Source organism: Perna viridis, chromosome 11 (assembly GCF_037379345.1).
Source record: "Perna viridis isolate PV_CMFRI_1.1 ecotype Kerala chromosome 11, ASM3737934v1, whole genome shotgun sequence".
NCBI lineage: Eukaryota > Metazoa > Mollusca > Bivalvia > Mytilida > Mytilidae > Perna > Perna viridis.
Genome location: NC_142455.1, coordinates 11973980 through 11989797, shown reverse-complemented (window position 1 = coordinate 11989797; position 15818 = coordinate 11973980). Strand labels below are relative to the sequence as shown.

At 32.5% G+C, this 15818-nt stretch overlaps 1 protein-coding gene across 1 annotated transcript in view; it reads right to left on the bottom strand.

Annotated features, from left to right (window-relative positions):
- The window catches only part of LOC148603001 (uncharacterized), a 46262-nt gene that overhangs the window by 7199 nt on the left and 23245 nt on the right, over positions 1–15818 (bottom strand). Inside the window, exons 2-7 of the mRNA XM_088553936.1 lie at positions 12810–13082; positions 12139–12231; positions 10777–10961; positions 9222–9396; positions 3210–3400; positions 2146–2281 (exon numbers count right to left, since the gene is read on the bottom strand). Of these exons, the coding sequence (XP_088410062.1) occupies positions 2146–2281; positions 3210–3400; positions 9222–9396; positions 10777–10961; positions 12139–12231; positions 12810–13082 (1053 nt within the window). The remainder of the gene's footprint in view (positions 1–2145; positions 2282–3209; positions 3401–9221; positions 9397–10776; positions 10962–12138; positions 12232–12809; positions 13083–15818) is intronic.

Here is a 15818-nt window from a genome sequence, read left to right as displayed (position 1 = left end):
TCAGTTTTCATATGAATCTTGCATGATTAACACATGTTAAACATTTTCTTTCACTTACATGTGTACATATGTTATCATGCAAATATTTACACTTGAGAATCATTTGATATACATATGATTATCAAATAAAGAATTTCATATGAATAAAACAATGGCATTTTTTAAAAACTGTGCAAAGGCATGCAATCATGTGGCATAATTAAGATATATGGCAAGAATGTCATAAGCAAAAAAGTTATAAAAAAAAGGCCAACTATATTAAAATTCTTGGATCGTAAGCTTTCATGGTCTCTGTTAAGAAGGTTGACCTAGGGTAAGGGACATAACTCTTGAAATCAGTGATATGTTTGTATCATATTCAATTTCAGTCAATTAAGCTTTTATGCGAAACGGATGAAATCAATCCAAGTTACTTTGATGCTTACATGAGATTGATGTAAAATGCAGAATACATACGTTCCAATAATTTGTAAGAGTTGTGTCTCTTACCCTAGGTGTATCTCCTTAAGGTTGTTTCTTCACCCATTTCATCAATATACAAAACACTCCCCCCCCTTTATCTTCTTGAAGCAATTAATAAAAGGTAAAAATCCCTCGCTTCCTCAGATATTGTAAGAGTTGTGTCCCTTCCTGAGAACCAAGAAATTAACTTTGAATGGCCTTAAATAAATTACCATTTGTTATATTCACTCAAATGAGTGTTCACTCTTTGTGAAAATGAGAAGTGATAATCTACGAATGGTAAACATTTTTTCTGACAAATCAAAAAACAAATAACTGAAAAAAAGGAATAGCAAATAGAATTATGTAAACTGTAAAAAATAACCTTTCTGTGGGACTACATGTATGCTGGGTAGTTCTGAAGTAAATTCTGAAAATTCTGAAGTAAAGATTAAAGGTTACAGTAAGTTGATTGATTGCTTTCAAGATTGCATTTTAACTCGGAACAATTTACCAATCCATCAGAACCTGCTTTGTAACTATTATAATCTAGCAGTCTGGCAAGGTTTCCTAGCATATAGAAACAACAGCCCACAGAAAGCTGAGGCCTATTTCTCCCATCAGACACATTATTCCTACCCCTAGCTGACAATTCAAGTAACATCCCAAATGCCAAATTAAATCCTACGATGGAGCAAATTCGCCTTCAAAATGTAAAAAATGTAGATTTTGAATGTCTACAAGATTTTGTACCATGTCAAAAACAACAAATGAACTTTAACCTTGTCTTAGATAACAGCTGTAAGACAAAGTGTCATGATTACTATAACTTTGTTATCTACAACACTATGAGACAGCCATTTGCAGAAGTTGATTAAGGTTGGGTTTTCAAATATCTCCACAAGCAGTATTTCCATTATGGCATACATTGTATTTAAGTCAACCATTTTCAATTCTTTTTTGCATTTCCTACCAGACAGGTCTATAGTTCATAGGTCAAATGTGTGTATATATATAAAAATTCCATCATTGTTCAGACCAAATGTCCTATTAATTATTTGTCTGTACTGTTTAATTCTGCTCTGTAATGATAAATTCGGTTACATGGTTTTTTAAGTCTATTGAAATTTCATTCGAATAAGAAAATATGTATTCAGTACAACAGATGTGACAAGAATCACTACTCAGGTAACTTCCTCTTCTTCCTAATAACTATATAACAATAGTTGTCATTGGCCACAGATATTTCCTTTAACCAATCATCAAGTTTGTTGGTTTAAACAAATGTGACCATCTAAAAGGTTAGTAATATGTCATTACTCATCCTAGTAGAAAACACATACAAATTTGACAGGCAGATTTGTTTTCAGTCTGATAAAAACTTCCAAGCTGCAGGTCTTAAAGTCCAGTTATGTGTCAACAAGTTTCAAGATGCTGCAAATATGACTCATTTTTCTACAAACTTTACTGCATATGGATACATGTACTACATGTATATGTGTATGTCCGTTTTAAATGTAAAGTTTGAAAATCGGCCCATTTTTGCCAGCTTTTTCCATTATTGAAACTTATAAGGACTAGACAACTGAACAAATACTTACTTAAAAATATATATCATTTGAAAGTAAAACCTTGGAGTACATATCTACTAATTTGACACTTTCATATTTTTAATATTATCTCAAACGAATTTATAAGACTTACTCTGATCTAATGGAACCAGCTTTCGTTTAGTTGTGTTATGTTTATTTATAAAAACTACGAAAAAGTCAGACTTAAAATCAGCTTCAGTGACTTGTTTAACTCTAAAAGTGGTCTTGACCTCTCCGTCTCCTACATCCTGAAAAAAAATGCAGCGTAAGTGACATCCTATATATGTGGATGATAAGAAACACAGATGCCAAAAAATTGTTTGTCAGAAGTTAAAAAAATTCAGAAATGTTAATTTCTGTTACTATGGCAATTCAAATAAAGTATCAAAACAAAAATATGTTTGTTTGTTTGTTTGTTTGGGTTTAACGTCCGAGCAGCAATATTTCAGCTATATACAGACAATGAACATGAAATTGATGATAAAATGAACATGAAATGATAATGAAATGAAAAAGGGATGGGACACAAGGACAATGGGGTTGACAAATTTTGATTGCCACCGGAAATAGGGAGAGGTGGGTAGGGTCGGGCAATTTAGCCTCCTGTGGCGGAGCCCTATGGTTCCTATTCGGGGAGAATACCACAGTAGGGTTCTTTAACGTGCGAGGAACATGGCATCTTTCCCAACACGGTGCACCACTATGGTTTGCGGTCAGGTTTTCCGTATTATAGCCTGACAACCCCAGCATGTAACACACCAGGGGTACCCCATTCCACCACCTGGAGCACACGTAGGCTTTCCAATTATGTATCACATTTTGCATGATTCTTAGCTGGAGTGCTAATTAAATATGCAGTTAAAATGATTTAACTTTAAATGCAGATACACAGTATGTGTTGCACATGAAGGCAGTCTCATATTTTTCAGTTTGTCAAAACATCAGGAGTTTAAAAACATTGTGGTGCGTTATCAACAGTCAAATTTTATATAAGAAAAAAAAAAAACAGATCAATCCCTTACAAAAATATGGCAGGAAGTCTTTTTAGTCAGTAAGATAAAGCAAGGCTGGGCACTGGTATAAATGAATATTCATAACCCTTTCAAAGCAATCCGTAACAATTTTGTACAATGTATCTATAATCTGATTTTTACTTTTAGTAGGTATAACAATTACCTCACAGAATACAGTGTATCTGGCATCCTTGGTTGATACTTTATACTGCTCTCCACTATCACTGTTCTCCCATAAAATGCTTTCCTCATTGTTACTGCATTTGATTCCTTTCAACTTAATACTGCACTTGAGTTCTACCCACTTATCTCCATTGACAGCTGAGGAATTGTCACATGTGATTATGGGGTCCACTGCAAAAGAATCATAGGATAATTAAAAGTCAGTCTCTGTAAGAATCAGGCACTTGGTGAAACATGGTATGATAAAACCCACCATTTTGAAAGTTTAATTTGACTATTTGCCCCATCAAAATCCAGGAAAAAAAGATAGGACTTTCCCTACCATTTTGGTAAATCAGGGAAAAAAAAAGGACAGGACTTTCCCTATCATTTTTGTAAATTGAGTTATAATTTCACTGAAATGCACTGAAAATGAACATTTCAAATTCAGATAACTGTCAAAAAAATACAACACATTTTTCTAACATTCTATTGGATAAATTCTAAGCAAGTCCAGTGATGCAGAGATCAAATAAAGGTATTTCAGAAGAGTATCAGCTTCCTAGAGTGAAATAATACTGTCAGAATGATGGATTTTGGACATAAATGTTTCAGATTTTTCACATATAGTCTGATTCTTAAAAAAAAAAACCTTGTGTAAAGTGTGAAAATCGACAGAAGTGCGTAAGTTACCTACGATAGAACAAGTGATTACCAATGGAATATCCAAAATATCTTTTAACTAGATAAAATTCTGCATTCTAACATATTTTTGCAATAAAACTAGGTATTAACCCAGATTAAATTTTACCCTGTTTAAACCAAAACTGGTGAAATTCAGGTTTTATCAAAGTGACTTTAACAGTCAAAATTCACTAAATCTGGTTACATAAGTTTGTAAGAGATGACTTCATACATGTTATTGGTACCAAACCATTCTTCAGTTTCAATAAAACCATTCTACAAAGTTTCAATAAAACCATTCTACAAAGTTTCAATTAATTAAAGTGCTAGTCATGAAGCAGTTGTGCTTAGAAAGTCAAGTTTGATTATCCTATAAAAACTTATATCTACCCTGTTTCCAGGTTCAAAAGTTCAGAGGGGTAGAATTCAAACAAAATTCAGTGGATCTTAACTTATTGGTAATATGCTCAACCTTGCATCTTGTTGTTACAAAGTTCCATGAAATTCAATCAGCAGTTTCTGAAGAAATGCACTAACAAAAAAGTGACGGATAGTGCAAAAATAATGTGTTTACCGACCATAGGTCTGGAAATTTTGCCGGACATTTTATCAAACTTCAGCGGACATTTGTGTCAGTTTTTTACATGCTAAGATAAAAAATAAACTAAAAAAACCTTTTTATGTAGTTATTTTAAGGTAAATATTAGACACCGAGTTGTTTCATCGCATACTCTGTCTTTCACAAAATATCAGAGCGAGTGAACAAGTTTGATTTCGACTACACATGGACATTCTAGCATGTAAACAAAACATCGTATCTCTCAGACTTTTTCATCACATAGGCATACAGCCAAAAACTTCTGAGTGATGAAAAAAAAAAGTTGATTATTTATGAAAGAAAATCGCGAACACATTTTGTATATTGATTTAAATGGTCTGCTGACTTCTGTGTTAAAATGATTCAATCGATGAATTATTAATTACTATGACTGATTCATAGTTTCAGTTTCATGTGCATTCGTTACCTCTGAAAGATTGGCGGGAAAATGATGGACTTGTCAAACTTTTTTCTTCATACATCAACAAATAAATGTATGAAAATTCTCTGAGTCACTTCAATTAATTCCTATAAGCAATGGGGCTGCATGTGTACTATTAATTCAATTATGCAATTAACCAATCAGTTACAGGTAAATCAAAAGTGGCTAAAATTGACACACACCTGTGAATCAATTGCCAATAAACAATTAGGAGAAATATTGACAGGATGTTTATACACTAAAAAAAAACAAGCAGATTGTAATTTATAAGGGTTGACAATTTTTCATGTCCGATATTGGAAAATGGTCGTCGGTCAAATGCAAAATTTTTCGGTCAATGACGGGCATTTTTTACACTACCCGACCAAAGTGTGCTGTGGAGATAATTACCTGTCACATACAGACAGACATACACAGGCAGACCTTCTGCAAAACCAACTTATTTTTGCTGATACATATACTAACATTCAGATATCAATTCAATTTCACAGCTATTTATTTTCCTCACAAAGAGTCAGTAAACATGTATTCAATACTGAAGGGACATACATGTGTATTACCTGGGATTTATTTTCACAAATTTTTCTACCTCAGAAATTTGTGAAAACAAATTCTGCACTAAAATGTTGGTTTACAGTCAGCCCAATTTTCATTAAACAGCTAAATTGAGCTAAGTAATTTTGTTTATTTTATAAATTTCACAATACATTGTAATTTCTACAGTTTCAGTTTCTATGGAAATAAAAACATTTTTTAAATGATTTAAAGATGGTATTTTCCCACACAGGTTGAAAGATCCCTGTTTCTATATAAATGTTGTTCTATGTTCTGCTGTTGTAAGAGTAATCAAGGGAACCAAGGTTATAGTGGTAATCAAAAGAATGTAATCCAGGGACAAAGACCAGACATACACAACGAAGAACATAAAATAACTAAAATCATACATACAAAGTAACAAAAGCAAATGAGCAACTCCGACTCCACTAAAAACTGGGAGCATGGACCAGGTGCACCGGTAGGGTAAGCGTATTCTGCTTTTTTTTTGTAAAAATGGTAGATTTTTATTATTAGATTTTACATGTAATTTTATTCAGCTGACCAAAATAAAAAAAAAGAAAAAAAAAAAAACAGAAACATGCAATCAGAAATGTTGAATACATGTCAATCAGAAATGTTGAATACATGTAAAAACCAGATATAATTAAGATGGAATCCACCTCAGTGGGCCTTGCTGTAGTAAAAATCCTGTACATCAACCGTGCACAAAAAATTAATTTGATCATGTAAAGCTCATTACAGCCCAGACACAAATCAATCATGCAAAAATCATTAATTTGATGTTGACGTCAAAATTCAACTTCGGTATGTTACACATTGACTTCAGCTGATATACCCTCATGCCAGTAAGAATTTGCCATTCAAAAATCATTATTATTATTATTATTAATTTGACCTTGATGTCACTAAACATACAACACTTCATCTCGAGCTGATCTACTGTCATGCCAAATATTAAAAATTATCCCCTAAAAAAAAACAAGTTACAGCCAGGACAATGATCTGTTGTGGACAGATGGACAGACTGATTGCTACAGGGTGCCTACTAGTTACACTTTACTCAACAACATTTGTTTCTCTAACACTCATGTCCGACCTGAGTGAAACTCGGTGTTAACCGAAATTTTGAGTGTTTACCACCCAGCCAACACCAATCGTTTATATGATGCAATAGTCGTATAACAGGGAATTCATTGTAAGATACGATGTATATTGTGTTTCTGTTTCTTAGGTAATTCGGAGCAGTGAAGATAAAAAAAATGAGTCATGTCATTAAAAATTCACCATCATTTTTTTTTTTTAAATATATTTTGTACATGTTTATCAATTGTTGGTGTGTTATTTTTTATTTACAGCTTCGTCCAATGAGTGGGAGATATCATGTAGAATTATTACTTCGTATATTTATCAAGTAATAATGCAATCTTTTGAAATTTTAATTCTGCATATGTAAATTGATAATTATTATTTATAAATATAAATAAAACATTTTGAAAGTATTGATTTTTGTAATTTGATTCTAGTGACGGACTTGCAGTGTGGGTAACCATTTTTTCCCCAACTTGCCATTCTGGCTAGTGGAATATTGATCTTGCTCGCAAAAGACAAATTCAACTAGCCGAATTTGGCGACTAAGTTTTGAAAGCTACTTGACGGAATGAAACAAAAATAACATTAATATTGAGGATAAAATTTAATTCCGTGAGTTATGAATATATGTTTTCAACATGGTCCAGTAACACAAATACTCTTTTTTAAAAAAAAAAAAAAAGTGTTATTAACGGCAGCTTCAATCTCATCAAGGATCAAGGACACTGTCTGTGTCATCTTCTTCTGCCATTCTTTTTCTTTCTTCAACTATCTTTTCATTTGTTTTTAATTTTATCAAAAACTTTTCCACTTTCGAATATTCCCTCCCATTTAAGTTTTTCATGTACTTTACAGTAACAAAATATTTAAAGTACTCCATTTCTGAACTCATTTTTTAAAAATAAAATTATATTTCAACAGATTCGTCATTATGAAACAAAAAAATGTTTTGCTTCCTGTTCATTTTTATTTTAAAAAATAAACAACTAATTTGTAAGGTAACATATCTTGGTAATAAAATGAACAATAAACAACTAATTTGCAAGGTAACATATCTTGAATTACCAAGATAATTTCAATTGAATATTAATACAAGATTGGGACCGTCCCATAGGTTTTGGCACATCACGTTTACCGGAAATTGAAATGGCAGATTGTAAACAATGCTTTACAAGTCAATAAAAAATTGTGCATATCATGCCAAATTTCACTTGACAAATTCAAGCTAAACTTTTTACAATGTAGGGAATATTTTTTAATGTATGATGGTAAGTGATGTTTTACTAAATAACCAGTTGGCTGATTAACTTCCCTTGGAAATTGCCAATGAAATGACGGTCACCAAACTGACGAGTGTAAGCTAATCAGAACTCACTAAATTACACATCTACTTGTATTTGGCAAGCTAGTGAGCGATGGTTTCCCACACTGGACTTGTAAAAACAGTCCAGTGACACTTTTAGTTTCTGATAGTTTTAATAATTGAAGAACTTTTATAGAAATAAAGAAACTAATTACAAGTGCCAAGATAATATGTATACAGAATTGTAAAGTAGAAGCCCTTAATCAGGACTGGGAACATTGTCAGTAATAATTATATAAGTTAAAAGACGTCCAAATGAAGACGAGACAGTATCCTCCGCAGATTGTTTTCGACTGCAAAAATGCTTCAAGTTAACTCTGAGAAATTTCTTATTTAAAGTATGTTTCAAATACAATCTATATATATCTTTATTTCAATTATAAGTTTTGTTAAACGGTTTTGAACTTTCATTGATGTCGACCAATGTTTACTCCTGTATAAAAATAATCCCTTGATGAACCTTGCATATGTATACAGTTGTCTATTTTTATAAATTTAAATAAACACATTGTATACAATGTCTCTGGTGTGTGTTTGTGGTCATAACATGGGCTGGAATTCATTATAATTACTCAATACAGGACAGTAAGGAAGTATGCATCAACGATAAATGTCCTTTTTTTTTACGATTTTCATGTTATATTTGGCAATTTTTAATACCACGTGCTAATCGTCTTAACCGCAATTTTATTGTACCGACACCTTGGATTAAAGCTGGATAAATCAACTAGTATTGATTTCGGCAATTGGATTAAGAATTTTCACACATCCTTCAAACTCCCTTGTTGTGATTTTCTGGGATCCCAAATTAATTTTGGTGATCAGTGACCTGGGAGTTCGGCTACTAACATCCATATCAATGAGATTGACTTCACCGTGCTGGGTGATTTTTCACCAAACTTGGTGGTTCTTTGCACACAATTAACAACTGGAATACACAATTTCTCAGCTGGGTGGGTGTAACACTCAAATTTCACCATGAAAAAATCCAACTGTCACGGTGTTTCACCTAATAATATGGATTTAAACTCTGACTTGAGTGTTAGAGAAACAAAGGTCGCTGAGTGTATTGTACATTTATAACTCGAAATCTTAATAAGAAGAAAGCTGAATTCCATTTTAAAACATGGAAAAAAATCATAAAAACACACATATTAGGAGGAATTACCATGTTTCCATTTTCAAGTCTACCACAAATATAGCGAAAATGAAATCATCACGAAAAATATCCATTTACACTGAAGTATAGAAGAGTGGATATAATTTGCTTAATACTAACCACTGAAGATGTCCAGTTGAAAGGAGATTTCTCCTTTCATGGCAGGATCGTCGTGCACTGAGGAAGCACATTTGAGTATCTGGTTCCTATGTTGTGGAGTGAGTTTCAGGTTTACCTTCTTTTCAGTATTGAACACTTGGGGTGGATCCTTACGATTTGTATCTTTAGCAGAAACCTGAAATTTAGCAAAACTAATGTCAAATTTTATGGACACATAATATCCTGTTCACAAAAAATCTGAAGTATTAATTTTCATTTTTTTTTTAACATTTCAAGCCAAAAAAAACCAAAAAAAAACAAGCAAACAAACAGAATATTAATGCATGAAAATCTATTAAGTGTAGGTCCCTGTAAGAATCAGGCAGTAGATGAAACATAGTATGAAAAAACCCATCATTTTGATAGTGTAATTTGACTATTTGCACCATCAGAATCATGGAAAAAAGTAAAGATTTTCCATATCATGCTGCACCATTGAGTTATAATTTCACTGAAATGCGCTGAAAATGAACATTTCAAGGGCAGATAATTGTCAAAAACCTCGTTTTTCTAACATTCTATTGAAAATTTTCAGAGCAAATCCAGTGATGCAGAGATCAAATAATGGTCTTTTCAAATAGCAAAAGCATACTTGCGTGAAATTATACTGTCAGATTGGTGGGTTTTTGACATGCATGTGTCTTATTTTGCCTGATTCTTACAAATACAGACATTTAATAGTAAGTTATTAAACATACTCTACATATTATCAACAGAGAGTGGGAGAAGTAAGAGATAGCTGTAATGTACATGTTGCATGCAAAGATTTAGAAGCATCAATCTTTGATTTGATGACCACAAAATTGGAAAGCCAGGAGCTAAAGTCGAGCAAGAAGAAGTCAACATTATTTGAAGTGTGACCTAAATAAAGGTTCTAAGAAATTCATTTCATAATACTTTTACAAAAATAAATACATTGTAATTTACCCTGGAAGTACAACAAAGTTGCTAAAATTTATTTGAATCTGACTGGATTAGTACAGTTCTAACAGGAAAAAAAAGAAGTCGCACCAGTTGTTCTATTTATAGATACATGTACCCACTCACTGACATTAAAGTAACACCCCTATAAATATCTTTTAGACTTTAAGGAGGTCGACTTATGGTATGGGACATGCCACTTACAAATCTGGGACTTTTGTATTCCGCATTTTACATTAATCTGATGTTAGCTTCAAAGTACCTGGGACTGATTTTGTTCAGTTTCAAATGAAAGCCTGACAGGCTTTGGTCAAATTGATTACGATATAAAAATATCACTGATTTCCAGAGTCCCTTACCCTAGGTTTACCTCCTTAAAATTGGATTTTGTTTAGATATTGGCAAAAAAAAATACTAAAGCATTAGAATTGGGATGATTCAAATCCATAAAAATCCAAGAACAAGTTTAATTAACCGAGGTTCAAAATACAAATAAAATGATCTAAAGGAACTTTAAAAGTATCTGGTTTAGACAGGTTTCCAGATTATTAAGGGTTCAGTAAAAATACAGGATTCTATTTTATTTTAGCCTTACCAAACTCTGGTCAGCACCTATTTCAACACCATTGAGGTACATTCTAATAACAGAAGCTGGGTTAGATCCCATTGTTTTACAAACTGGTATATAATCTCCTTCCTCAAGGTAGATTGGTTCGGCACGAGAAGATATTGTGTCAAGTTCAGTGCCTCCAATGGCAAATGTCATCTTGTCCATATTTTCTATGAAAAATAAAAAAATTAACATATAACACTGGAGAAAAAGCACAAAAAGAGCTACCTCAGCAATATAAAGCAGCTTGTTTGTAGTGGTAACTGCTGTCAAGAAAATTAATACTGAAGTATCATCAACCATTTTATCTGGCTCAAAAGTATTACATGTATGTCTGAAACAAGTATGCACAGACATGAAAAAGAGGTCCAGGTGTACAGACAGGAAGAAAATCTACCAATTAAATAGTCAAGCAGTCTTGATTAAGGACTAAAATCTACATTACCACATATTATAACTTTAATGCACAGTTAAACTGAGGTGCAAATTATGATAATAACAAGGTAATAGAGGGGAGAATTACTAAAAAGAAATGAAATGCTTTGCAGGTGTAGCTTGATACAACTGCAGAGGTCCAACACTGAACAGTTGAGGCAAGTAGTTTAAATATGGATACGCACTCACCATTCAAATTGATGCAGCATTAGAATTTGACTGTGATTTAAAAACTTGACAAAAATCAAAGTGCCCTCTTTTCGGTACTCAATTACTAAATCATTTCAGTCACAGTCTCAAAAAGCAATCCAAACCTTCCTTTTGAAGTATGGCAAGTCTGGGTACAATTTCAAAGGGATCCATTCCTTTTACTCAAGTTAACATCCAGATATAAAATAATGCTTGTATCTTGCCCCTTCGGGTCCCCTCATTCTTAATTTGCTTAATTACCAAAAAACAATTCAAGACTTCCTTTTGTAATATGACACTTTGTAGTACAATTTAAAAGAGAACATCTTACAACAAATTTATTGGCCAGACATCAGGAAAATGCTTGTTTCTGGCCCTTTTTTTTGGTCCCTCATTCCTAAAGAGTTCAAATCTTAACCCCCAAAATCAAACTTAGTAAGATCATAGTGAAAAAGAACATTGTAGAACAATATCCTAGACATCAATACGCTTTTACTCGATTTAAATAGTTTAATTCTTTTAAGAACTTGTTCATTTTATTAAATTCAAAAACAGTAAGGGCCACAATACCTTAGTGATTATCACCACAGCATCACAGTATCATTTTTACAGTTGAAAAAGAGGGAGAGTACATTTTTTTCTCATATTCCTGCAACTTCCTTCCTCCAACAAAAAAAATAAATAAATTGCATGTATAAACATGTATATATCAATCATACTCACTCAAGACAACTATTTCAGTTTGGGCTTCTGCTAAAACATTGCCATTATTCTCCATTTTACATCTATAATGACCATCATCTTCAAATGTAACTACTGAAAATAGGAAAAGAAAAAAAAACAGCTATGTCAGTTTAAATTTTGAAATTCTAGAGTTTATATACATGCGTGAATCTAATAATAAGATTTACTGTGTAAATGAGTTTGACAGGACTTTTCCTGGAAATTGCAATTTCTCTTCTTAAAGCATTTTAAGTTAAATGCCCAAATTTTAAAATGTAAAACAGATACATTGCACATGCATATGTATTTTATTATTTAAACTGCTTTGTTAAATATAAGGATGCTAAAACATTAAGTCGCATAGGTTGTCCTGCTCTTAACTTGTACAGGAAGTTAATATCATAGAGGACCAAAATAGCTTACAACATATGGCCTTCTACAAGTGTATATGAAGCCAAACACCAAATATAAATCCATCCATTTGTGACCGAAAAAATCTGGTTGGACAGACAGATTGACGGACGAGGTGATTCCAATATGCAACCCACTCATTAAGCAGGGGCATAATATGAAATTAATAGTGTAATGAGTTGCCTTAGATAATTCTTAATCTGTTTGTCAAACATGCCTGTACTGCAATAAAATAAAAATTTGTTGTCTACTATACAAACCATTTTTCACTTGAAGGTTGAAAGTCATTCCTGCTTCACTAGGTGGCAAATTGATGGTGTATTTTTCTTTCAGTCCTTCCACAACATTAGCTAACGATGATATCTTCATTTTTGAACCATCACGTCCTACTTTCTCCCATACCACAGGATTAGTAATCAAGAAGTTGGCCATCTGGTTAGTATGACAATTCAGTACTAGTTTATCCCCTACTTTTTTGTAGAGAATACCATCAGAAACCGTAAGCTCTATTTTTTTATCCTGTGCCAAAGATCCTGTAAAATAAAATAATACATACATAATCAAAATTATTGCTGTTGACTATGTAAGGTTAAGCTACTGTACTCATCTGCATGGCTTTTCAATTACCAGCTCGCAGTATGTACTTTCGGAGATATTATCATGTTTTTTAATGCCAATATTACGGCAGAAAACTTAAATTTCAGTAAATTTTTCAACGTTCAAGGGCCACAACTCAGACAAAAATCAGTGGAACGGAACAAAACAACTTGAACTGTAACTCATCAAGGTTGACACACATATCAAAAATCAGCTAAATATTTGCAAGTGTATAGCAAAGAAAAAAATAGAGAACACTTCAATTTTCCGGACTGACAGAGGGACAGACAGACTGAGTGCAATTCTCAAGTCCCCTGCTGCTCAAGGTAATATTTTTGTTCCACAAGTTTCTCTCAAATATGACCCCGGGTCGCCAGTGACGTCTTCCGTCTTTTGATTGGCTGAGCGATTATGATGTTATTTTATTTATTTTTAAATGTTCTAGTCTTCAAATTTAAAGAGAGATGCATTTAAATATTTTTTTCTAATTACTTACATGTACATCATCTTTAAATATAAATGCACAATTACAAAGATAATTTAGATGATCCCATCTTTGTTTTTATTTTATTTCATAAGCGGCAATTTACTCATATATTGTGCATATCCCTCACTGGTGACATGAGTCTATACTTTCAGCGATCCTAGGGTTGCTTATGAGATTGACCAGGGAACCTGATTATAAAGTATGCCAGTCTTATTTGATAATTGGCTTTACAAATGATGTAACGTGAGTCCATGAAACAAATCTTTTTTTAGGACATTACCCACAATTAAGTGGACTACTTTTATTGATCACAGTGTACAGTGTATGGTCAATTCCTATGTATATCTAAAATGTTTTAGAAATAAATAAGGAAAATACATGAAATGTAATTATAAGAATTGAACGTTTCATTTCTGATTTTTCATTTGCATGCTTCATCAAAAAATTACGTGCGATTATCAACATTTTTACACACTGAGGAAACATCAATAAAAATGTTCGCTCTGGAATATGCATTATTAACCAACTAACTAAAATATATTTAAATATGTCAAAAACTGACCAATTGATATGAATTCAAACCAGGCATCTATATAGGGCCAATATGGATCAAACCAGGGCAAATGCTGCACTATAACTTCTGGTCGTTTGACACTGTAATTTTTAGTTAGAATTGGATTTCATGAATTCTGATCACCTGGACTAAAAGTTGCAGAAACACAAAAAAATCTTCCATTTATACAAAAAGGATATTTAAGACTGATTAATGCAAATAAACCTACATGTTCTTGGTAAGACACGAAAATAACTGTTCTACAAATCATCTAGTTGAGTTGGTTAATAAAATTGTTATTAAATATGTAATTGCATATTGGCCCAGTTGAAGGTTTCGGTCAATCATATTGGCCTTGACAGCCATACTGGCCCTTGGCGATGCCTCCGGATCATTACAACCACCTTGACCAATATGACTGACCTCAAACCAATAACAGGGCCAATATGAAATTCCATAATAATTAACACATAATACAATGCTCATACCTAATTAAGGAATATTTAAATGGACGCAATTTTTAATTTGTGCGTGCCAAAATTTCATTCATACTTACAGGTCTAGGGTCAATTCAAGTCAGCATGGTTATGACACGTTACATTTTTCAAATTGTATGAATGTTTAAAAATTGTCCAAGGAGAAAGTTTGTTAAAATGAAAAGTCCATCATTTTGAACATATTGAACTATATTTTCATCATACAAAGATTAATTCTCTATATTTCTCTTGCAAACTGACAGTACAAGTTGGATAAGACAGACATATACAGTACAGAAAGAGACATACCATAACTGGACACAGATATACATGTAGTGGTGTACCACCTTTAGAGTGGTTCTCGATAATTTTTTTTTTTTTCTGTAAGAGATTTTTGTTACTCTTTTTCGTATTGTGAGTGGTAAGCTCTACCACTTTAAATGCAGACAAAAATAAAATTTCTTCGAAGACTAAAAAGAAATTTACGGCCACTCTAAAAGTGTTCATGGTACATGAATGTCTCTGTACTATAGTATTTCAGCATCCTTGTAGAATTGAAGTACCAGTCTTGCATTGCATATCTCTGAGTGGGTGTATGTCAAATCATGGAGGGTATAAAAATGTTGTGTGCTTTTTTTTTTGTCTCTATACAAACTAATGTTTTGTCAAAAGATATGAACAATAACTTACAAAATAGAGCAAACATAACACTATAAGATGAAAAACTTTTTTCAAAGAAAATTTAACATTATAACAAAAATGTTTCTCTTAAAATGTTGGTTTGATGAGTGCAAAACAAAAGTGAAAGTAGGGAAATTGCTATTTATAGTTTAAGACTACTTTTCTGTCCAATCTTCGTGGACTCACCTTACCTTTTTTTACAGGAAATTGATTTTTCACATGTCCTTAGAAATGCTACATAAGTGAAAGTTGAATTGAATCAATTAACATGTGTATTTTTAAATCCTAGAAATATGCACTTTACTATGGGAGTCAATGGGAATATTAATGCAAGACTGAGACCTTCAGAAGTTCAAAATCAATACCATCATATCAATCAACAAGCGTTTATTCACATTACTCCTTCCAATATTTCAATGATTCAGAACCATTTAAGGCCATAAAAATAAAACCACATATGCATTCAGTTTAAAAC